Source organism: Protomyctophum parallelum, assembly GCF_964188405.1.
Source record: "Protomyctophum parallelum genome assembly, chromosome: 5".
NCBI lineage: Eukaryota > Metazoa > Chordata > Actinopteri > Myctophiformes > Myctophidae > Protomyctophum > Protomyctophum parallelum.
Window position 1 is genome coordinate 36,317,553 of NC_139702.1, and position 23,247 is coordinate 36,340,799.

The following is a 23,247-nucleotide window of genomic DNA, read 5'->3' on the forward strand; positions in this document are numbered from 1 at the left end:
ATGCACCGTCCCAGCATATGACGTCAGGGTATAACTGCTGGTATAACTAGCTCTCAATGATGACGTAATAAAGATGTGGATTAAAGGACCCAATGCCAGGGTGTAATTGGTTTTCGATGGTGACGTAATGACGATATGTTTTAGTGTCGGGAGGATTAAAGGTAATGCTCCTACTGTATGTATACATGTATGTAATCTGGCACCACTGCCGTATCAGGCACAAGTAGTCATTACGTCATTTGCTGGGACAGTGCATACGCATCGAATATCGTCCTGGGCGAAACTAGTACTTGCGCGCTCTGCTTGCGCAAGTAATAATGATGTTGATAATGATGACAATATGATGACAGCGTGAAGACGATGTCGTACCTTACTTGCAGTCCCGTGCTGGGTCAAGGAGCGTACTCCTTTCCTGGAGTTGTCCTCTGCCATGCAGATACCCAGATCCACCTGATCCTACAGTAACATGAGACAAGACAAACGGAACACCTAAAGCTCTCAGCCCTGACTGGTTGGACACTGAGTATTATTTACAATACATATCCACATTAACACTAAAGCTCTCAGCTCTGATTGGTGTACACTGAGTATTACACAATACATATCAAATGAACAACTAAAGCTCTCAGCTCTGACTGGTTGTATACCGAGGATTACAATACATATCCACATGAACCGTATATCATCCCTGTTCTGGGCACGTCATAATAGGGGGCCAAATTATGAAAACACCCCAGGGCCAACTACCTATCATAATGCACTTTCGGACCATGTTAAAGTCACATACAAATGCATTTATTTCATCAATATTAAGTATCAATGGTCTTTTGTCGGGTGTGCTGTGTGTGAACACATCATAAACAACTATTTTTCAGCCTTATTTAAAATTACCAAATGTATTCAGATGTGCAAGGCCTTTCTGTCTGTTTTAGTGGTTACCATTGATGATACAGTAGTTAAGTAGAGCTACAGTACATCTCTCTTTCATTTGCATTACAATGATAGTCATTGATGACTGGGCCCATATTAAACTAGAGTTCTCAAATCCTAAAGCTCGTTGGATGCTTTGAGGACATTAAGCACATTGATTGGCAGGGCAGTCAAAATTGTGCCTATTGAATAGGCAAAGTTCATTGAAAATGGCAAATCTACAAGTTCACAATGTTGTGACCTTGTAAATTGGCTACTTGATTTGGTGAAGAGGGACAAAGGGAGGGGGTCAAGCAAGAGCCCTCGGGGACCCTGAAGGGAATCAGGTTCAATGGAGCGCATTATGTCTTGCCAGGACAGGTGGCCTACCCTGTGTGCCGTCAGTCTCCTGTGACGTATCTGATGAAATACAGCATGACACGATTATTTGAGCAAAGTTCCCCCTAATCCTACCACCATTGATTAATGCCTTAATTAATTGATTGATTTAATGTAAGTTAAATCATTTCAAAAAATATAAAACACGAGAAAGAAAGTTGGCGCTGATAGGTCCAGCAGTCCAGCAATTAGCCTCGGACAAGCAAACACACAAACTGTGTAAAACATTATCTGGTGGAGATAATTAGACAGTATATTCCCTGGTCATTTGACTGTTTCGTTGCATAAACATAAGGGCCGTTAAGGGCCAAACATCATTTACACTACTAGTGTTGTACCTGAGATAGCGTGATGTGTTGGATGTCTTTTAAGGGACATCCATCCGTTGAAGAGTCTGTCTGTGAGTTGACAGTTTGTGCACGCTCTTCCCTTGGTCTCTGGGCCATTTGACTCAGAGTAGCTTCATTCCTAGGCAGTCAAAAAGCATCTGTTATCACTAATCCTGCCGTCCACCCTAATACAGTACAATATTGAGTGTTGACCATTTGTTTAAAAAAAACAGTATGTGAGGATTGTATTTTTGGAAAATCACCACTACGCTGTTACAAATGGAAAACCCACAAAGTACATGATTTCAGTTGGATTAAGTATCCTGAATCTTACCTGATGAGAATGATTTTCACTTTAGAAGGAGCGTTATTGATGATGGTGGAGGCATTCTGGTGACTGCGACCATACATGATTTGACCATTGATCTAAAAGAAGAAACAACAATTAATTCCTAATGCATACCCATCTTTTGATGTCAGATGTATTTGCGAACGCAGTGAGCCACTTACTATGACAGCAGGGGCTGAGTGTCTGTGTGTGTGTGTGTCACGCTGTGTGGTGTCACGCTGTTACACCACCGGCCCGCCACCAGAGGGCGCAGCTGTGGCACGCACGCACGCACGCACACACACACACACACACACACACAGGGCGCAGCTGTAGCACACACACACACAACCACACACACACGAGCTGCGTTCGCTTCACGCGTTTGCGCGTCTTACTTGTGATAGGTTAGTATAGGTAATGGGAAGAGAGAGATGGGAAGTGACACGCAGCAACGTGATCGGGACTCGGGCTACATTGAGCCTAGGTGCCCGAACTGCTACGCCAGCCGCCCGGGCCATCTTTTGATGTTCTTAACATGGTCCCCTCTCCCATCTCTCCCTGTCTTCAATCAATTCAATTCACCGTCCTTAAACTCCAATTTGGCAGCGGGCTGTTTCACCCCATGACTCACACCTGCCTCCCTCGCACGGCTTAGCTGTGTCCATTCTTTTAAAATGTTCTCCTAATTTAGTTATTGCCAATCCCTCCCATTTCATTTATAGTCACTGCTGTGACTACCCCTGCTGTTTTGTCTGGGGAGGATGCCTGTGTCTCCTCCGATATTCATGGAGTGGTTAGCCACTTCTTTTCACTTGACAGTGAGAGATGGCTTAACGCGCATAGAGAAACACGCTGTCTCTTCCAGCTCTGCTCCCTGCTGAACAACCTGTGGGAGATGTTAGACATTTAACATTTGCTACGCTTCAAAGTCTAAAGGCAAAATCTAAGCCTTGCTGCTTAGATTCTTCTAATGGTGTGATGTTTTCTGTTTTTGTGAAAATACATTTTGACAATGTGCTACTACGTTCTGTTTAAAAAGGGTAGGCAATATAAACCACAGTTACAGCCTACGGCCCTACACCTTTTCGGTGTCAGAATTCAGTGCTAGCATTAGTGGATTTAAATGCATCTATGTATGTACTGTATGTATATATGCTCTTTAAATTAAACATACTTACTTACTTTAATTACTAATAGAGCAGTGCCAGTGACCCTCCTCTGCATGCTTCCCACCCCAACATGAACACGGACAATTTAGTTTGTTGCAGCGCCCCGGCCAAAGCCAAGACTTGTTTGTGTTCAGACTTATTTGAACAAATTGGATTCCATCTGTCTATAAATCTGTGCCAATCGGCACAGATCTGGTTCAGTCTGGATTTGGCTGCCAGCGTAAATGGGGCCTTAAAGGTCTGTTCTCGCAACTTGCAGTGTGAACAGAAATAAACGGACTTGACTGCAGTCAAAATCAGCCACAGACCCAAGAGATAGCGCACATGCAGCCCTCCTCCGTACCTCCAGTAGCTCGTCCCCGACTCGTATTCTTCCGTCTACCGCGGCGGCTCCGCCAGGGTCGATCCCTGCCACGAAGACGCTCATCCGCGCACGCGAGCCGTCCTTGTTGCCCACCAGGCTGAGTCCCAGTCCGTGGGCGCCGCGAGGGGCCTTCTTCTTAATCTCAAACATGTGGAGCGTCCCGGTCAGGCTGCCGTAGCGCTGCTGCATCTTCTCTGAGGAGAGCGAAGAGTTGACATGAAGAGTGTGCATGTGTGTGCATGTGTGTGTGTGTGTGTGTGTGTGTGTGTGTGTGTGTGTGTGTGTGTGAGTGTGTGTGTGCGTGTGTGCGTGCGTGTGAGAGTGACGTGTCTGTGTCGATGTTGACCAACTTGACCTACTTCGGCCAATCTCGTCGTGGTCGTCCTCCACGGCTCCCGCTGTGACGGCTGAAGTGACAGGACTCCTCCGCTCTGTTCTATTGGCTGTCGGCAGCGGCGCCTTGGGGGGAAGGAGTGTTGCATTATTGAGCAGGCAGAGTTGGGAGGACGCCTCAGGGGTCCTTCGGGCAAGGAGTTGGACTCACCCCTGAGGCCAATTCAAGAACGCTTGATGTTGCAGTTGGGAAAAGCTGACGAATGGGATGAATTAATGAACACAAGTTTAATGTCAGCTAAAAATAACATGAAAGATGACCAGTCTTATGCATTATTTTGTAACCTAAGAAAGACTGCATAACTTGTGGCACATCCGTTTGAAGATATGTAAAATATCTTCAAACAAATGCTTCATCAAAGAGGAAAACAAAAGTTTTCAACAAACAAGGTAGCTGACTTTGAACTGAGGAATATATCCACAAAACATACACACTGATTACTATAAGTTGTAGCACATATCCGTTCAAAAGTATTGGTACACACATGCACAGGCATTAAGCACACATAAGCACACACACAGTACCTGCTGCAACCTACAAACAAACACGCACGCATGCGCACGCACGCACGCACGCACGCACGCACGCACGCACGCACGCACACACACACACACACACACACACACACACACACACACACACACACACACACACACACACACACACACACACACACAGTTCTTACACACTCGGGGTGTTACTTTAGTTTGAATGATTTTCCTGGAGGTTGTTTTTATTTATTTTTTCATACAGGCAAATATTATGCACCGGCTGGCCGGATAGCACCCTCTTTTACTCTTGCCAAATGTCTATGTTTTAAGGACAAATTGTACCAGAGGAGACAGAGTGCGATGCTAACTAAAAAAAAGTTTAGTATGTGAAATATTGGCCAGTGAGCATTTTGCATTTTCATATTGTTTATTCATCACTCCCTGGTGTGTAAAGACCTTTACTGTACGTGCACAAAGCGTACCAACCTTGAAGGGGGTGGGGGTGAAGGGGTTTGTGGGGGAGAGACTAAGGAACAGACCACTGAGCATCTCTGCTTCCTAAAGGGGACAACGCAGGGTTCAACAGGGCTGAACAACAGAACAGAGTCCACAGCGGAGAGTCCCTTCCGTAGTCTTAACATTGATTGATCATTTATATTGCAGAGCATCTTCATTCTTCACTGTACAGCAATTCCATACCATAATATTCACACTAACTATGAAATGAAAAGTCCAAATGGAGGAGGCACTCTTACAAAAACATGTTGGTCCAGAAAGCTATTTAGTTCGTGCTATATTAAGCATCACAGGCATGACTGTTGCCTACTATTAAAACACAAGACACAGCCTAAAGAGGGTTCCTACCTTGCTGCGCTGTAAGTCAGGCTGCGGTGACGGCGTTAGTCTTTCGTGGTTTGACCGAGTAGGAGACTGTAGATGTGGAAAAACAGAAAGTGCAGAGGAGGCAGAGCGTTGAGCGTACACACTCTAAATGCTACAGCACATCTGATACCATAGAAGACACCGGATATGTTCCCTGCACAGCAGCCACCTCTCTGGCACGTCATGTCTGGAGGACATAATGTCAGGATCATTGTTAACGTGTGTGATTGAAAGTCTTTTCATGCTCCGGCCAAACATCCAGCCGTAAGTGTGAAATTACACTGTGTAGCCTAAAGGAACCAATCTCAAATTGGATTCTATAAAGCCTAATTTATATTTCATCACATGACGGTGCCACACACCGCTCCCCACAAAAATAACTGATTATTATAGATTGAACATCTGCTATTATATTGTCAATTCAAATAGCAGATGATGCCAAACTGCCAAAGGCATGAGACAAAGTATAAATTAGGCATATAAGCCTATATGCAAACGGTGGCGTTGTGGCTGGGATGGAATACCTGAGGTCTGTCTGCTCCGGTCTGGACCAGGAAGTGGATGAGGTCACCAGCTGTGCGGATGGCCTCCACTGCCTGTTCATGGCTGGCCTCTCTCAGGTCCACTCCACCCACCTGAGCAGTGTTGCACAAAGTTTGATTTTAGTTTGAGTCACAGTCTTATTTTAGGAATATTTTAGTCACCTGGAATATTTTAGTGTTAGTCTAGTTTTAGTCGACTAAATATCATAAGATGTTGGGCGACTAAATCTACAGTTGATTTAGTCGACTGAAATGTATTTTGGCGGGCCTTGATGCCGTCGTAATGGCTCATTTTACACGTTGCAGTGCGACGCGTTGTGAACTTGTAGATCTGCTATTTGCAGCATGCCACCAAGTGTTAAAATGGCTTGTGTAGTCTAGTCTAGTTTAAATTTGTTGACGAAATTGTCCCTATATTTAGCCTTAGTTTTAGTCATCATAGCTTAGGTTTAGCTTAAGAAACCATACGAGCATATACAGTATATGAGACCTGAATGTGGGCAATAGTAGATATATCCCCCTACACACACCCACGCACGCAGCCATGCATGCATGCATGCACGCACACGCACAATGAAGGATACAAGCAGTCTGATTTTGCACAATTCCCAAAATACATTCACACACATCCCTATTATTTCCTTTTCCTCTGTCGCTCATTCATACACTCTCCAAGACACACATACGCGCACGCACACCCACACACACACACACACACACCCACACACACGCACACACACACACACACACGCGCACACACACACACACACACACACACACACATGCAACGACACGCACAACCACAAACCAACACACACACACACACACACACACACACACACACACACACACACACACACCTCCAGTATTCTGTCTCCAGTCCTGAGGGTGCCGTTGTGTGCTGCCGGGCTGTCGGGGCTGATGTGTTTGATGAACACTCCCCTCATCATCTCCCCGCTGTGAAGCCGGCGGCCCATTCCTCTGCCTCCCATTATACTGATACCCAGGGACTGGCCCTGTGCACGTCTCAGCTGCACACTAACACACACACAGCAGGGGGGGGGGGGGGGGGGGGGGGACAGGCGCGCACACGCTCGTCAACAGAAGTGAAAATCCAGTTTGCGCCGGTGGCGCTGACGAATGTCAGTCCTGTCCACGTGCTGCCGCCGCTGCCGCTGTGTGCCTGCATGCCGCCACATGCCTCCTCCACGCCACCAGGCAACACACAACAACTTTTGATTGAAACGCGTTGTGAAATCACATTTATTCTATACCTCGATAAAAAGGATGATCAGTAGGGGGTCTGTATTAGGATAGTTTTGTTTTGTTTGTTTTTTTAACGCCGTGGCTCTGTAGGAGGCTGGCTTTCTACAAATGGGTCTGTCTGTTTGTGTGAATGTACTGTACGTATGTCTGGAGATAATCTCACAAACTGAACCAATCAGCACCAAAACTCATAATGCACTTTTTGAAATATTGATATGGTTTCTGAGATCTACATGATTAGATTTTTGGTCAGGTGAAACCTGACCTAAGAACGCGACTTTGCGCAACCTAGTCGACAAGATCGTGATTGGCTACTTCTAGCCAATGGGACGGCAAATCGGCCTCTGGGCAATGGGAAGGGGAGAGGCACATATCCCTGCAGTCTGTCTGCAGCCACGCAGGCTGCAGAGAAACATGATGATCACAGTCACACTCACGGGTTGACGGGGTACGCATAGTACCGCTATTTGACACGTGACACATTTGAAACAGCGCAGCGCAGCCAATGCAAAGCCACAACAAAACACAAGTCATTGAACCACACACAGAACGTCGGAAACGAACGCAAACAAAGGCTGCGAGGCACAATGTTGTGACGCACAACCATACACGTTACTACAATAATAATCAGACTAATATGGGGGGGAGAACAGAACGGACACAGCGCTTCTTTCACCTGACAAATATCACTATTGTCAAGGAATTTGGGGTGAAACATTTAAGAAGCACCTCAAGGCAGCTGTAAAACACAGCTGTGGTTTACTGTGTTATGTGATCATTTCTTGTTTTGTGTGTGAAACAGACGTTCTCCTGTTGCGTGTGTGAATGACCAACACTGGACAATTAGTGGGGTTCCGTCTCCATGTTAAATTTAGTTGTCATTTACAACTCATGTAAAAGTTTCACTTTCAGTACTAATTTGAAGGTGAGGGTCTATAGAACCATTTTGGTTCGAGTGGCAATCACCAAAATAAAATAATTGGCCTATAGGGGGCGTAGTCAGGTGCCAACCCCCATCAGCCCTACCAAAATATGTACTGTTGTAACTTTTGATTAAATTATCCAATCTGAACATATGAGATATGTATGGATTCACAATCAGGAGTAGCATTTGGTACTTAAACCTTATTACACATATAATATTTCTTTCCACCCAGTATTGGTGTATATCCACAAAAATAGCAGGAAAAACGAGCTAAAAACTAGTAGTGGGGTCCCTAGACAGACCGTCATTTACAACTCAACAAAAGCTTAACTTTCACTTCTAATTTGTAGAGAATGACCTAAAGAACAATTTTAGTTCGAGTGGCAAGTCTACAAATTAAAGAAATATATTATTTTGCCAAATTTCCAAAATGGCCAAAATCGGAATTATGTTTATTTGAAAAATGTCTTTATTTTCTTGCTATATCAAGTTAATCCTGTGTGAGGAATCAACTGGATTTCAAATATTAATGTTTTGAATAATCTGATATAGAAACAAAATAAAGATGGCTGCCACTTGAATTACTACATTACGCCTAACTTATATCCTGTTGAACCTAGAATGGTGATGTTGGTGCCTATACCTATGTTATCATGAATGACTAATTGTATAAAAACAAAATACATATAATAGGACAATATATAATATTTCACACAAATGAGACAATGTCGTACATATGTGGGGAACTAAAGTTAGATATTGGAATATAATACACCACTCCTGTGTTATATTTGTTTATTTTATTTAATTAGTTATACTATGTACTGCCACTATAGGGGGCAGAGTAGCAGGTGTGTCTTAATTGTTCAGACTTGGTAGCTTTTTAGTTATAAAACTAAGCATACTGCAGAAGAGCATGAGCTGCACTGATTGCTCTCTTGTGGTATTGATATTTTGAAGGTAAGCAAAAAAGTTAAACATGTCATGAAGGATCCTAAAGTGTTTTTTATGAATATGGATAGTCATGGAGTGCCACGATACGGTCTTCTCCCAGCGCAACTTCCTTGTCGTTTATCTCTTGGGTGAGTTCTACCTTCTGGAATGAATGGTCTGCTGCATATGTTTCTTCACCACAAAAGAGACATTTAATACGATTAACAGGTGCACCAGTCCGGCATGATCTTCTTCCCAATGCCACAGCACCTCCAGAATACCTTTTTTGCACTGTCAAGTGCTGTTGCCCTGTAAAGATGCGGACAAGTTGTATGCCAGGATGCACGATTTAGCTTCATGGATTCTGCATCTGGAAGTTCAACGTCTGGGTGGGGAGAAGCGTCAATTGCTCTGAACTGACTTGCAAGGCCTATGATGTCTGTGTAGGCTTCTTCTCTACGACTGGCAACTGGATTTGCAAGAGGGCAAACAAGTCTTTCCTCAGTTCGCTTTTGGCACATAATGCACAACTGCCATTTCGTTGTCCCAGCCATAACAGACAAATACTTTATCCAGGTTAAGTTTTCTGTTAGGGTCATATCATGACAAAATATAGAAAATATTATATTATTATATTACTATATTATTATATAACTTTTGTATTTAACAGTTTGCCTCAACATAGTAATACAAGAAAACAGTCAGCAGTGCATATAGCTACATTCACATTTACCATTGTAATAATAATGAAAATAATGAAAACACAATTTCTTCCTCAGCATAATTGCTATACTGTAGCTAGCCTTTAGTTTTAGCCTGTGCTATACCTACAGGCTACTTTGGTTAATGCTAGCTCATACTATTGGGATGTAGTACTTTGGCCACTTATCCCACATGACTATCCATATTCATAAAAAACACTTTAGGATCCTTCATGACATGTCATTATTTTCATTATTATTACAATGGTAAATGTGAATGTAGCTATATGCACTGCTGACTGTTTTCTTGTATTAATATGTTGAGGCAAACTGTTAAATACAAAAGTTATATAATCATATAGTAATATAATAATATTTTCTATATTTTGTCATGATATGACCCTAACAGAAAACTTAACCTGGTTAAAGTATTTGTCTGTGATATACTGTTATGGCTGGGACAACGAAATGGCAGTTGTGCATTTTGTGCCAAAAGCGAACTGAGGAAAGACTTGTTTGCCCTCTTGCAAATCCAGTTGCCAGTCGTAGAGAAGGAGCCTACACAGACATCATAGGCCTTGCAAGTCAGTTCAGAGCAATTGACGCTTCTCCCCACCCAGACGTTGAACTTCCAGATGCAGAATCCATGAAGCTAAATCGTGCATCCTGGCATACAACTTGTCCGCATCTTTACAGGGCAACAGCACTTGACAGTGCAAAAAAAGGCATTCTGGAGGTGCTGTGGCATTGGGAAGAAGATCATGCTGGACTGGTGCACCTGTTAATCGTAAAAAAAAATGTCTCTTTTGTGGTGAAGAAACATATGCAGCAGACCATTCATTCCAGAAGGTAGAACTCACCCAAGAGATAAACGACAAGGAAGTTGCGCTGGGAGAAGACCGTATCGTGGCACTCCATGACTATCCATATTCATAAAAAACACTTTAGGATCCTCATGACATGTTTAACTTTTTTGCTTACCTTCAAAATATCAATACCACAAGAGAGCAATCAGTGCAGCTCATGCTCTTCTGCAGTATGCTTAGTTTTATAACTAAAAAGCTACCAAGTCTGAACAATTAAGACACAACTGCTACTCTGCCCCCTATAGTGGCAGTACATAGTATAACTAATAAAATAAAATAAACAAATATAACACAGGAGTGGTGTATTATATTCCAATATCTAACTTTAGTTTCCCACATATGTACGGCATTGTCTCATTTGTGTGACATATTATATATTGTCCTATTATATGTATTTTGTTTTTATAGTCATTAGTCATTCATGATAACATAGGTATAGGCACCAACATCACCATTCTAGGTTCAACAGGATAGAAGTTAGGCGTAATGTAGTAATTCAATGTACATTGGCAGCAATCTTTATTTTGTTTCTATATCAGATTATTCAAAACATTAATATTTGAAATCCAGTTGATTCCTCACACAGGATTAACTTGATATAGCAAGAAAAACAAAGAAAAAACAGCAATATAAGAAAATTAAGACATTTTTAAATTTTTCTTAAAGGTATATTCAGTGATTTCACTTAATTCAAATATCACTTATTTTTTTGTTTTGTTGTGATAATCCTCCCTACTATAGAGTGTGCTGGCCATATAAGGAGTTCCTCCCTGTCCCCAGTTAACCCCTGGGGGTCAAAAAACCTTAGGTTTCGTTTTTGACTCTCTATCCTGATTGGACGAAAGGCTGGGTCCCACAGCCAAAAACGAAACCTAAGGTTTTTTGAGTGAAATCACTGAATATACCTTTAATTTGTAGACTTGCCACTCGAACTAAAATTGTTCTATAGGTCATTATCTACAAATTAGAAGTGAAAGTAAAACTTTTGTTGAGTTGTAAATGACGGTCTGTCTAGGGACCCCACTACTAGTTTTTAGCAAGTTTTTCCTGCTATTTTTGTGGATTTACACCAATACTGGGTGGAAACAAATATTATATGTGTAATAAGGTTTAAGTACCAACTGCTACTCCTGATTGTGAATCCATACATATCTCATATGTTCAGATTGGATAATTTAATCAAAAGTTACAACAGTTTACATATTTTGGTAGGGCTGATGGGGGTTGGCACCTGACTACGCCCCCTATAGGCCAATTATTTTATTTTGGTGATTGCCACTCTTACCAAAATGGATCTATAGACCCTCACCTTCAAATTAGTACTGAAAGTGAAACTTTTACATGAGTTGTAAATGACAACTAAATTTAACATGGAGACGGAACCCCACTAAATGTCCCGACCTGATTCCAGAGACATTTTCCAGCGTTCATGTGTGATGGTGGCTATAGAGTGGCCGTTGGTATATTAGAGCCTGCGTTGTCTTTAAGTGTGTTCCCCTTGACGTGATCCTGCAATGGTGCATCACTCGGAAGACAGAGACATGAAAGTTGTTTTTTTTCATGTGGTTCAGCTCCTGTGAAATATGTGACGGATAAGAATCATAAATATTATATATAGGCAAGGGATTTAATCTCTGATTGCTCTAAACTGTATAGTATCTTGCCACACAAACAGGGATCATCGCTGGCTTGTGGTGGACATTTTTGCAAATGTGTTTTTGTCACGGACATATAAAATGAGTGGACGAGGATAATGAGATAGCCCCGAATGACCACAACAGGTCTGTAACTCTGAGAGTTTTTCCATTTGTACACTCTAGAGTTTCAGGGGTCCTTGAAAAGCAAACATTTGAGAACCACTGGTGCTAGTGAACATAAATCAATGCCATACATATTCTGAAGAAAACCTGGAGAATGACATTCAGTAATTGGATTTTATGATAAAAAAAAGGAACATTATAACAAAAGTTTGCCAGGGACAAGGCCAAGTCCATTTCCCACAAAGCTGTGGAACTGTGCTCGCAAACAGGGACTCAAAGTTAATGTATAAGCAATCTATGGCGCATTGGTCTAAAGCTGCACCTTGAGGCATGTCCGACTCCAATAAAGCAGTTTTGCTCAACTGAGCATGCAGTCATTACAGGACATGTACTGGTTCTGTATTTATGTCCAAAACTAAAGACGGCTGTGATATCTTAACATATCAACCTAATAAAATGCTCATTCTAAGTTAGGCTTTCATTATCAAAACCAGTTATGAAAGACTGATGGACGACTAATGCCAGCTGTCTATTGCAGTGGTTCCCAAAGTGGGGTCCGGGGACCCCCAGGGGTCCTTGAGGGAGTTCAGGGGGTCCCCAGCTAAATGATAGTTTAGGAACCAAATGGACCCTTATGAGTCTGTAACTCAGAGAGTGTACAAATGGAACCAAATGGACTCAGACTCAGAGTGACTCAGAGTTAAATGAACATTGATTTTAAATATAATTTGGGGGTCCCAGATATAGAAATGCTGTTAAAATGGGCGTCCGTAGCTAAATGGATGTCCAACTGGGGGTCCTTAAATGAAAACGGTTGAAAGTGACTGCTAGAGCCGTACAAATGTGGGTCCGCAGGCTAATAAATGTCCTTTCCATGAAAACGTTTGGCATTGAATCATTGGCTACAGTTCAGTGCTTGGCTGTAGCTCCACAGTCTGAACTGAGACACAACAGGCAGGCTGTCCACTGACCGGATCAGCTGACCGTCCCTGTGGGCTATGGATTAGAGTTTAAACTCCCGTTCGCTCAACGAGGCAGTACGAGTTTATGTCACGGCATCGCCTCTTCCTCACCGCAAATGTTTCCAGAAACATATTTTAGTGTACCGTTTAACTTGTGTTTGTAATGCATGTGAGGCCGCAGTGTTTGTACATTCAACAGAGAGTATAGTGTCTAGCATTGTCATCTCGTCAGCATATTATTGGATGAAAATGGGTACTGTCATTAATGGCACGCCTGCGTTGCTGCAGGAACGAGCCGAAGGCGAGTTCTGTAAGAAGCGCAGATGTAGCCACTGGCCACTACGACCACAAATGTCCCAAGAAACTAGCTAGCCTAGCAACCGAGTCCGCTGCGCTCTGGGAGAACAGCACAGCTGAATTCTTTGTTTTGATTAGGTGTTCCATAATGCTGTTTTAAGGAATGGCTAGAAGGTTGCTTCAACCAATCAGATTGCTTCCTCGACACGACCTGTTGTATAATCTGTAATTATACTGTACAACGTGGGCGCTGGTGGAATTGACAACTGTGTTAGTTGGAAACTGCCAATAACTCAAACATCTTATATTACAAGACCCTGAGTCTATAAGCCACCCAAACCCCTGCTGCACCTCACACCCAATGGACCAAAGTGGATTAAACTGGGTGGGTTATATTAACTGAAGGATTAACACATGTTATGAAGAATAACAGAAGCTTTCAATGTGAAATTAAATACATAATTAAAAATGTACAAATACCGACATTGTTATGACAATTTAGGCGTTAGCAGACGCTCTTAATCCAGAGCGACTTACATTAAGCAATAACAAAAAGCATGGCATACATATATAAAAAGTAGTTATCATGAAACATGCGTAAGCTAAGAACCAGTGGAGCATCTATGTAAACTACCGGTAAACTACACTATACTATATTATATATTATACATGTGTACTATAAAGTGCTATGACTACATAAAATGCAATTCTAGTGCTGTCTATGTAACACGCTATAAGTCTGTTTAAAATACTATCTAAGTCTTCATAAAGTGCTATCTAAGGGGCTAGGCTACGGCAAGTGCTACGGGAGTCTGAAGAGGTGGGTTTTCAGACTACGGCGGAAGATTGGGAGTGAGATCTCCTATCTACAGGTGAAGATTGGGAGTGAGATCTCCTATCTGCAGGTGAAGATTGGGAGTGAGATCTCCTATCTGCAGGTGAAGATTGGGAGTGAGACCTCCTATCTGCAGGTGAAGATTGGGAGTGAGATCTCCTATCTGCAGGTGAAGATTGGGAGTGAGTTCTCCTAACTGCAGGTGGGGCAGGTGGGGCTAAAACAATCTTAAAGAAACCAAATGGGCCATGCAGGATGTGACAATGATGCTCAGCATCAGCAGTTGACTGACCTCCGGGGTTTCCCCCAAGACAGGCTGGAGGGAGAATGAAGCTCCTCGTCTTCCACCTCCTCACCGTCCTCCGCTTTCATCTCCACCTCCACCCTCGGTATCTTCAGATCAGCTCCATTCTGCCCTCTCCTCATGCCATCCACTCTCTCTCCATCCTGCTCTGTTCCTCTCTTCTCTTTTTCACATGGAGGCTTTGGGATCCGGCAACTGGTGGGGAAAAAAAAGAAGAAATATTATCGTCACTGTCGGAGAGAGACCTTGTATCTACATATTTCATCTTTATATATTTTGGTCATAAATTAATGCCCTAGTTTATACTTTGTCACATGACAGTGTCAAGCAAAAATTGTCTGATCTACTGTATGATATAATCTACATCACGTGTCGAGATGCGACGTTGTGAGTTACACTCTCTCTTGGATTGATTAACATCGTCCTTTGTGGCCTGAACCTTTGGAAGTGTGAGATTTTCATTTAGCAGCAGTGGTGCCTACAGTGAATGCACAATATATGATATAGTGCGCAGGCGTGTGTGTGCGCGTGTGTGCAGCTGTGTGTGTGTGTGTGTGTGTGTGTGTGTGTGTGTGTGCGTGTGTGTGTGCGTGCGTGCGTGCGTGCGCAAGTGCGTGTGTGTGAGAATATTTCAAAAGGTTCAAGCTGACATACAGTAATGAGTGCCTGTGTGACGGTGGCGGCTGTCAGAGTATTTTGTTATTTTCTCAAGGACTGACACTGCATGACACATGGACAATGGTGGCAGATAGGCTACTGGAAGGCCTCATGAAGATATGGAATTTTGAGAGCAAATAGCCCTGAAAATAAAAATTTTCTGCTGGGGAGGTCGCAGCATGGAGGCCTATTTACTGCACGTGCTGGTGTGTCAGTGTGTGTGTGCTTGCGTGAGCCGAGGAAGAAGGCGAAGGGAAGATTTTTTCATGAATATGTTTAAGCAGAGGAGGAGCGTAATAAGCGCATTGGGGTGAGTGATAGCATTGCTATATTATCTACAAAGCAGGAGCCTATAGCCAGACAGGTTATAGAGAGAGAGGACGACTAATGGTTCCTGCCGGGGTTGAATACCAGGAGAGGAAGAAGAAAGTGAAGAAGGAGAAGAAGAAGAAGAAGAAGAAGACGAAAAAGAAGAAGAGGGGGTCAGAGGTATAGGGATGTACAGGGACCAGAACACTATGGAAGATGATGAAGACACATGAGGAAGCATGTCTACACAAAGAGACATGAGCAGCCTCGAGACAAACGAGAGACGAGAGAGAAAGAGGTGAGGGGGTGGGGGGGGTGAAAGATAATAGTCAAGGCTGTGGAGAGAATTAAGAGTGAAGGAGGGAGGAGTGAAGGCACTGGCATGAAGATGGAGAGAGAGAGAGAGAGAGAGAGCGACAACAGGCAGAAGCGAGACTATTCATTTTTGCTGACAGTCAGCACCAGAAGATCCATAGGAGAGGGGGCTAAATATAACCCAAGAGCTTCAACACCCACAGATGCCATTTTCCTTCTTTATCACAGAAAATTACGGTGGCTGAGAGAATACCAGGCAGAAAGCACCCCATTTTGGCAATGGAACAACACATTTAGTTTATTGCTCCCTCTCCACAATGAATGTGAATGCAATCGGTAATCAGATGCAAGCCCTTCTGATTTACCCCAGTCGAGGATTGTGTGTGTGTGTGTGTGTGTGTGTGTGTGTGTGTGTGTGTGTGTGTGTGAGCCTGTGTGTGTGCGTGAGCCTGTGTGTGTGTGAGTGTGCGTGGACGAACACACCTGCCTGTTTGTTCTTACAATACCTTGTATCTGAGATGGCAGTAGTAGTAGTAGTAGTAGTAGTAGTAGAGACTGTTGGTTCTTTGCCTGGTGCTTGCAGCTGTGTCTTTGACTTGAATAAGTCAGGGGGCTTGACCGCCGCCGGACCTGTGACCGGAGCAGCTGACGCGGTCAGACGAGATGCAGCTGGAACCGTGACCGGAGCAGCTGACGCGGTCAGACGAGATGCAGCTGGAACCGTGACCGGAGCAGCTGACGCGGTCAGACGAGATGCAGCTGGAACCGTGACCGGAGCAGCTGACGCGGTCAGACGAGATGCAGCTGGAACCGTGACCGGAGCAGCTGACGCGGTCAGACGAGATGCAGCTGGAACCGTGACCGGAGCAGCTGACGCGGTCAGACGAGATGCAGCTGGAACCGTGACCGGGCCGGGTGACGTCGTGGTCAGACGCGACGCAGCTGGACTTCTGACCGGACCGGGCGACGTGGTTGTCAGCGGTTCCGGAGACGGGCTTGGGGGAATGGGCGACAGGGAAGCACTCTCCGCTGTGACGGAGGCCAGGGGGGCGAGGCCCAAACGGGCCCTGTGTTCCTCCACCTGGTGGGCTGCCACGTAGGTGATGCTGGGGAGAGAGAGGCAGTGAAGGTGAACGGTGGAACTCCAGTGTGAGTTGAATGGGCTCTATGCACACAGAATAACTCTTCCTCCTTCCAGGCCGCTTCCCTGCTTCCCTGGTGTTACTGATGATACTAATTAAGGCTCGGTTCCATTTAGTGTGCAGTGGTTCTCAAAATTTTTAATTTCAAGGACCCCCATAACTCTGAGAGTGTGCAAATGGGTCCATTTGGTAACATTTGTACACCTGTACAGGGCCTTTTGGAACCCACTCAAGGACACTTTGAGACCCACTGGTGTAGCAGAGTGTTTCCAGTGAGCCAACACGCACAATAGCAGCACCCTGACTCTGTTTGACCAGAATGGAACAGAGCCTTCATCAGTATCAGCGGTAACACCTGTGAAGGAAGTAGGGAAAGTTCTTTAAAAAAATGGCGTTTGTGCATATAGCCCATTGAGCTTAACCCCTTAAACCCTCTATGGTTTACCGGAGTACCTCAGGGCTCTACACTAGTGTTTTTTCTGTTTTCACTCTCTAAAATGATATATCTTGGCTGAAAATAGCAGATCAAGCTGAGCTTGTTCATCTGCTATTTTCTGCTAAAGTCATCCCCACAATGATGATGTCGGGGTTTAAGTAGTCTCGCCTTGTCAGACTGTTGCCTTTCGTAATTTCCAAATACTTCCATCATACAGTCTGGAGAAACGGAAGTTCTATCATGAGTAAAATATAAAGCGGAAGTAGAGCCTCCTCCCCACTTCCGTTTCGTCGTGCACATTTATCCTAAAATAAATAGAAATCATCTAAGCATATAGCTTGTAGCTATAAAATATGTTTTCGTGAACGGAAATAGCAGCTTCCTTACTCGGATTTCGGGAGGTGTAGTTACAGACTCTATATAGCATTCGGAGGTGTAGTTCCAGACTCTATAGGCTATAGCATTCGGAGGTGTAGTTCCAGACTCTATATAGCATTCGGTTCCAGACTCTATATAGCATTCGGAGGTGTAGTTCCAGACTCTATATAGCATTCGGAGGTGTAGTTCCAGACTCTATATAGCATTCAGGAGGTGTAGTTCCAGACTCTATATAGCATTCAGAGGTGTAGTTCCAGACTCTATATAGCATTCAGGAGGTGTAGTTCCAGACTCTATATAGCATTCAGGAGGTGTAGTTCCAGACTCTATATAGCATTCAGGAGGTGTAGTTCCAGACTCTATATAGCATTCAGGAGGTGTAGTTCCAGACTCTATATAGCATTCAGGAGGTGTAGTTCCAGACTCTATTCGGAGGTGTAGTTCCAGACTCTATATAGCATTCAGAGGTGTAGTTCCAGACTATATAGCATTCGGAGGTGTAGTTCCAGACTCTATATAGCATTCAGAGGTGTAGTTCCAGACTCTATATAGCATTCGGAGGTGGTAGAATAGTTGTCTGGATACACGAGACTAGGGTTTAAGTGGTTAAACATTGACTTCCATTCTGTGTGATAACGTATGATAAGCAAACACTGGACACGGTTACGATGATGATGATGATGATGAAGAAAATGTCATGACCATTATGGATTCTATATGCATGCACAGAGTTCCCTATGGAATGAGATATAGATAAAATCTTCCCAGAGGAAGATGTATTGTTATGGATCAGCAAGGTTGCTTCTACAGCGACCAAAACAGGAATGAGTCGACTGAAATGTCAGATGTAAGAGAGGAAGCTGTGACATAATAGCAAAATGGGCGTGATGTGCATATGGGCAGGCCGTTACAATCAGCCAGATGTGCATATGGGCAGGCCGTTACAATCAGCCAGATGTGCATATGGGCAGGCCGTTGCAATCAGCCAGAAATAGACACATTTGCCTTTCTGGCACATTGCATATTGTGTACTTTTCATTGGTTCAATATTTATAAAACCCACAGACACTACTATTTTTGATGCTTTAGTGTGCCACTGTTGCACGAAAACGTAGGGTAATAATTCAGGGGGGGGGGGGTGGATATAAAAGTAGAAATATGGAGATAGGGGGTTTATGGCCGACAGTGAGGATATGGAGCTGTTGTGTCTGAGCCATGTCGACAGGCTGTCTCGTCTCAACAGCATCCTCATGGAGATAAGCACTCAACCTCAGAGATGTGTCTCATTCTGAGCATGCCAAAACAACTCAACTTCCCACACACACACACACACACACACACACACACCCCCATCTCGCTCTGTTAGTTTGTATGAAAAGCTGTCAAGTTAAGAATGAAGCAATGCTGCGAGTGTGTGCGGTGCGTGTGCTTGTGTGTGTGTGTGTGTGTGTGTGTGTGTGTGTGTGTGTGTGTGTGTGTGTGTGTGCGTGTGTGCGTCCTTTGCGGATGTGCAAGGGGCTTTTTAGAGCACTTTTAATTCAGGAGCACACACTGCTGAAGGTGAGATGAGGTATGAATTATTCAGGACATTTTCTAGGGAAAGAAGTGTTTTTTCTTTCTTTTGTATAGTTGGACCCTCCTACACTTGCATGAAATAGAGTGTGAGAGAGAACAAGGTGAGAGAGGGAGAAAACGAGAGAGAGAGAGAGAGAAAACGAGAGAGAGAGAGAGAGAGAGAGAGAGAGAGAGAGAGAGAGAGAGAGAGAGAGAGAGAGAGAGACAGAGACAGAGACAGAGACAGAGACAGAGACAGAGACAGAGACAGAGAGACAGAGAGAAAGAGAGAGAGAGACAGACAACAACATATTGTGGGCAATAGTGTGAAACCATACTGAAATTCTTCAATTATTGAAGAACTGTTAGATTAGGCTGTACACTAGCAAGCAATAATTTAACATCATTGCTAGGACATAGTATGGTCACACTCGACAGAAGAGACATCATATACACAATGTGTGTGGCAGTGATTTAGAGTTTAAGACAATGAATGGCAACGCATAATGAGATGATCAGCTATAGTCACTGTCGCAGGGGAACAGTGACTGATGGAAATGTGCGGTACGCCTGTCACGACACAGAACACATATAGTAAGCACCCATACTCACTCATATGAGCTACGGCAGCGGGCACGATTTGACTGAGCAGCTCTAGGAAAACATTCAGAGTACTAAGTTAGTTTTTCTATTGGCTTGATTGATCTCTTGTGTATCAAAAGTGAAAGCACCACACACCATGCACTGAAAGCAGGCACTTTGTTTGTTTGTACCACATGATCAAATGAAGGGTATTGTGATTATTATGCCAATAACGTATCCAACAAAATAAAATGTTTGTGATTCATCTTTTTCTTTGTGCTTTTTTAATTTTTTTCAAATTAATGTGAACGTTCAACATTAACATCAAATGCTGGCTTTTTCGTGGACATTTCTCGTTTCTGAAAAAGCTAAGTGCAAAGTGAAAGTACAAAGTGAAAAGGTTTCAATAAAAACATGGAATCTACTCCTAATTACTCCTAATTTCGTATGATCGTATTCAAACCCCCTAGTCAGGGGATTTGAACTCACCATGCAGTGTTGGTTTTGGCAGCAAATGTAGATTTTCTTTGGAATAAAACTTAATTTAGTTTTTAGTCATATTGAAATGTTTTAGCGTTAGTCTAGTTTTAGTCGACTAAATCTCAACAAAAATGTATTTTGGCGGGCCTTGATGCAGTCGTAATGGCTGAAAATAGCAGATCTACAAGTTCACAACGCATCGCAGTTGTGAGCTTCTAGATCTGCTATTTTCAGCATGCAACCGAGTGTAAATTGACTCTAACTTATACTGAATCACTCGTCCACTAGTCCCTTTCTAAAATTTTAGTCTAGTTTTTATTTGTTGAGAAAATTGTCAACATGTTAACAGACGACGTCACACTGATAAGCAACAGCATGCGCGTGCAATGCACTCACGTATAAAAAATGCCCAATCAAACTTTCAGATGATGTTTTTCTCCCAGAGTGGAGGAAGAACGATTAGGATTTTTATTGTATTCTCTCACTCTTGAAATATATAATCCATTGGTTTCTGTTGTGTGTGTGAACAATAATAGCAATTGACCCTTTGTCAAGTCCCGCCCGTAGTTGTGCCCCTCTTCGCACCCATTGGTTGCCGTTTCGTGGTTGGACAAAAATCCACTCTCTACATCCACTACCATTGAAATACCATGTTTTTCATTTGCTTTCATATTGATATTCTGTGCATTAAATTCTTATTTTAAACTTGGTGTGAACATCACAGGTGCAGCATGGTGACTGGGCATATCATGTTTGTTTTTAGTTTTGTCCAAAAATGATGTTTTTAGAAATTCAACATAAACAAGGCGGAACCAGGGCGGAACAAGGCATAAAGAGGCCTGCTGGTTAGTCAGTCAGGGACCAATCAGAAGGCTGACAAAGGGTGTATTCAAAGCAGTTGTCCTCAAAACCACACCTCCAGTCGCTGTCATAAGAACGGGAGGTGCGCTCATGAAATGTTTGTTCATGGCTGCACGCTCACCTGCAGCCCATCAAGTATAATCTATGCTTCGTCCCACGATGGTGTCGCGCACGCAGACATCTACGCTCACAACAGTCGCATCCGCGATGCGATGTGAGCGTGTATATAGGCTGTTCTCTGTGCGCAACACTGTTGCGCTTTGAAGTATAAATGTCTCCTAGGGTGCTCCTCACTAGCCAACACACAAGAGGAGGTTGAATGAACTGAAACCAGCGCTCTCCAAAACAACAGGTTTGGAGATCTGTTGGGAATTGATTACATGAAACAGTCACCCGTGCGCCCAGTCCCAATGATCGTAAACAAATAATTGGTCTATTTAGTCTTAGTTTTAGTCATCACAGCTTAGTTTTCATTTAGTTTCCATTTAGTTTTCATCAGTGAAAAGAGTTAGTCGACGAACATTTTTCGTCATGGTATCAGTCAACAAAATCAACAGTGCTGCTGTCACCATGGTGCATCTGGCCTGCCAACGGCCACAAACACAAATTGGCCCCGCAACCTGTGTTCCTCCTACGGGGTGGAGCGGTTCATGCCAGCGGGGTGTGCTGAGCGGGAGGAGTAGGACGGAGGCGTTACAGTATGTCCGCTCAGCGAGGGCTCCTCAGCGGTGGCAGGTGAGCCAGTAGGGAATACAACATGTAATGGCAAAACCGCAGTCAGAAATGTGTGGGGAGGTTTAATTGGCACAGCGAATTCAGGGAGGAAAAAAGGGGTGAAAAATAATTGGCTACTCTAAATTTAGAGAGAGAGAGAGAGAGAGAGCAAACATATCTGCAGATATAGTTGATCAAGAGTAGTGTGGTACAGTGGTCTAATTAACCAAGGACATAATTATGACCTTTTCACAGATTTTGGTATTAATTAGAGAAAGCGGATCAGGGAAGAGGAGTATTTTCTCATCGCTGGGGGAAGGAGAAATAGCTTTTACAGCTGCAGAGCTTTATGGCTCTGATGAGGCCACAGGGGTGAGCTGCTAGGGCTTATGTTTCTTACTCAGGGTCGAAGCGGTTACCTTCTGAGTCCCAGACTATAACCGCTCAGCGAAGGCCGACACAATCGCTATCAGTGAAATTGGAAGTGCATATAGAAGGTCACTCATTGTTTGCATTGTGCTTTGGCTCCTCACCTGATTTCTGGTCCCATGACAGAGTGTCTGCGGAGCATGGCCCGGGCTCTGGTGCTGTTCAGGTTGGAGGTGGGCTCTGTGTTGATGGCCAGGATAGAGTCCCCGACCGCCAGCCTGCCGTCCTGGCTGACACTGCCACCTTGGACCACGCTGCGCACCAGCATGGCCGAGCCGTCCTTGATAGCACACACCGACATGCCTAAACGCACGCACACACGCAGGCACACACACACACACACACACACACACACACACACACACACACACACATACAGTCAAATCCTGAGTGTCACAGCGATTCAACTCTGAGACTGTACAGTGTACATACTGTATCTGTATGTAACTTTCAAGCGTTACAAATGGATAGATTAACACTAAGGATTTTTCTGTGCACGCACGCGCACACACACACACACACACACACACACACACACACACACACACACACACACACACACACACACACACACACACACACACACACACACACACACACACACACACAGTACTTTGAACTCATGCCAAATTAGTCTGACATGAGTCAAAGCCGGACTGATACATAACATAATCAGCGTAATCAAGACAGATGCTGGGTAGATTAGCTCGTGCGCACGCACGCACGCACCT

At 43.8% G+C, this 23,247-nt stretch overlaps 1 protein-coding gene across 1 annotated transcript in view; it reads right to left on the reverse strand.

The window, feature by feature from the left end:
* The window catches only part of LOC310858344 (multiple PDZ domain protein-like), a gene marked incomplete at both ends in the record, with an annotated part of 68,296 nt that overhangs the window by 15,568 nt on the left and 29,481 nt on the right, over positions 1-23,247 (reverse strand). Inside the window, 12 exons of the mRNA XM_083764449.1 lie at positions 370-456; positions 1,188-1,242; positions 1,972-2,063; positions 3,481-3,695; positions 3,861-3,960; positions 4,873-4,944; positions 5,251-5,316; positions 5,793-5,903; positions 6,671-6,848; positions 14,648-14,854; positions 16,447-17,046; positions 22,621-22,819. Coding sequence (XP_083620575.1) covers positions 370-456; positions 1,188-1,242; positions 1,972-2,063; positions 3,481-3,695; positions 3,861-3,960; positions 4,873-4,944; positions 5,251-5,316; positions 5,793-5,903; positions 6,671-6,848; positions 14,648-14,854; positions 16,447-17,046; positions 22,621-22,819 — 1,982 coding nt within the window. The remainder of the gene's footprint in view (positions 1-369; positions 457-1,187; positions 1,243-1,971; positions 2,064-3,480; positions 3,696-3,860; positions 3,961-4,872; positions 4,945-5,250; positions 5,317-5,792; positions 5,904-6,670; positions 6,849-14,647; positions 14,855-16,446; positions 17,047-22,620; positions 22,820-23,247) is intronic.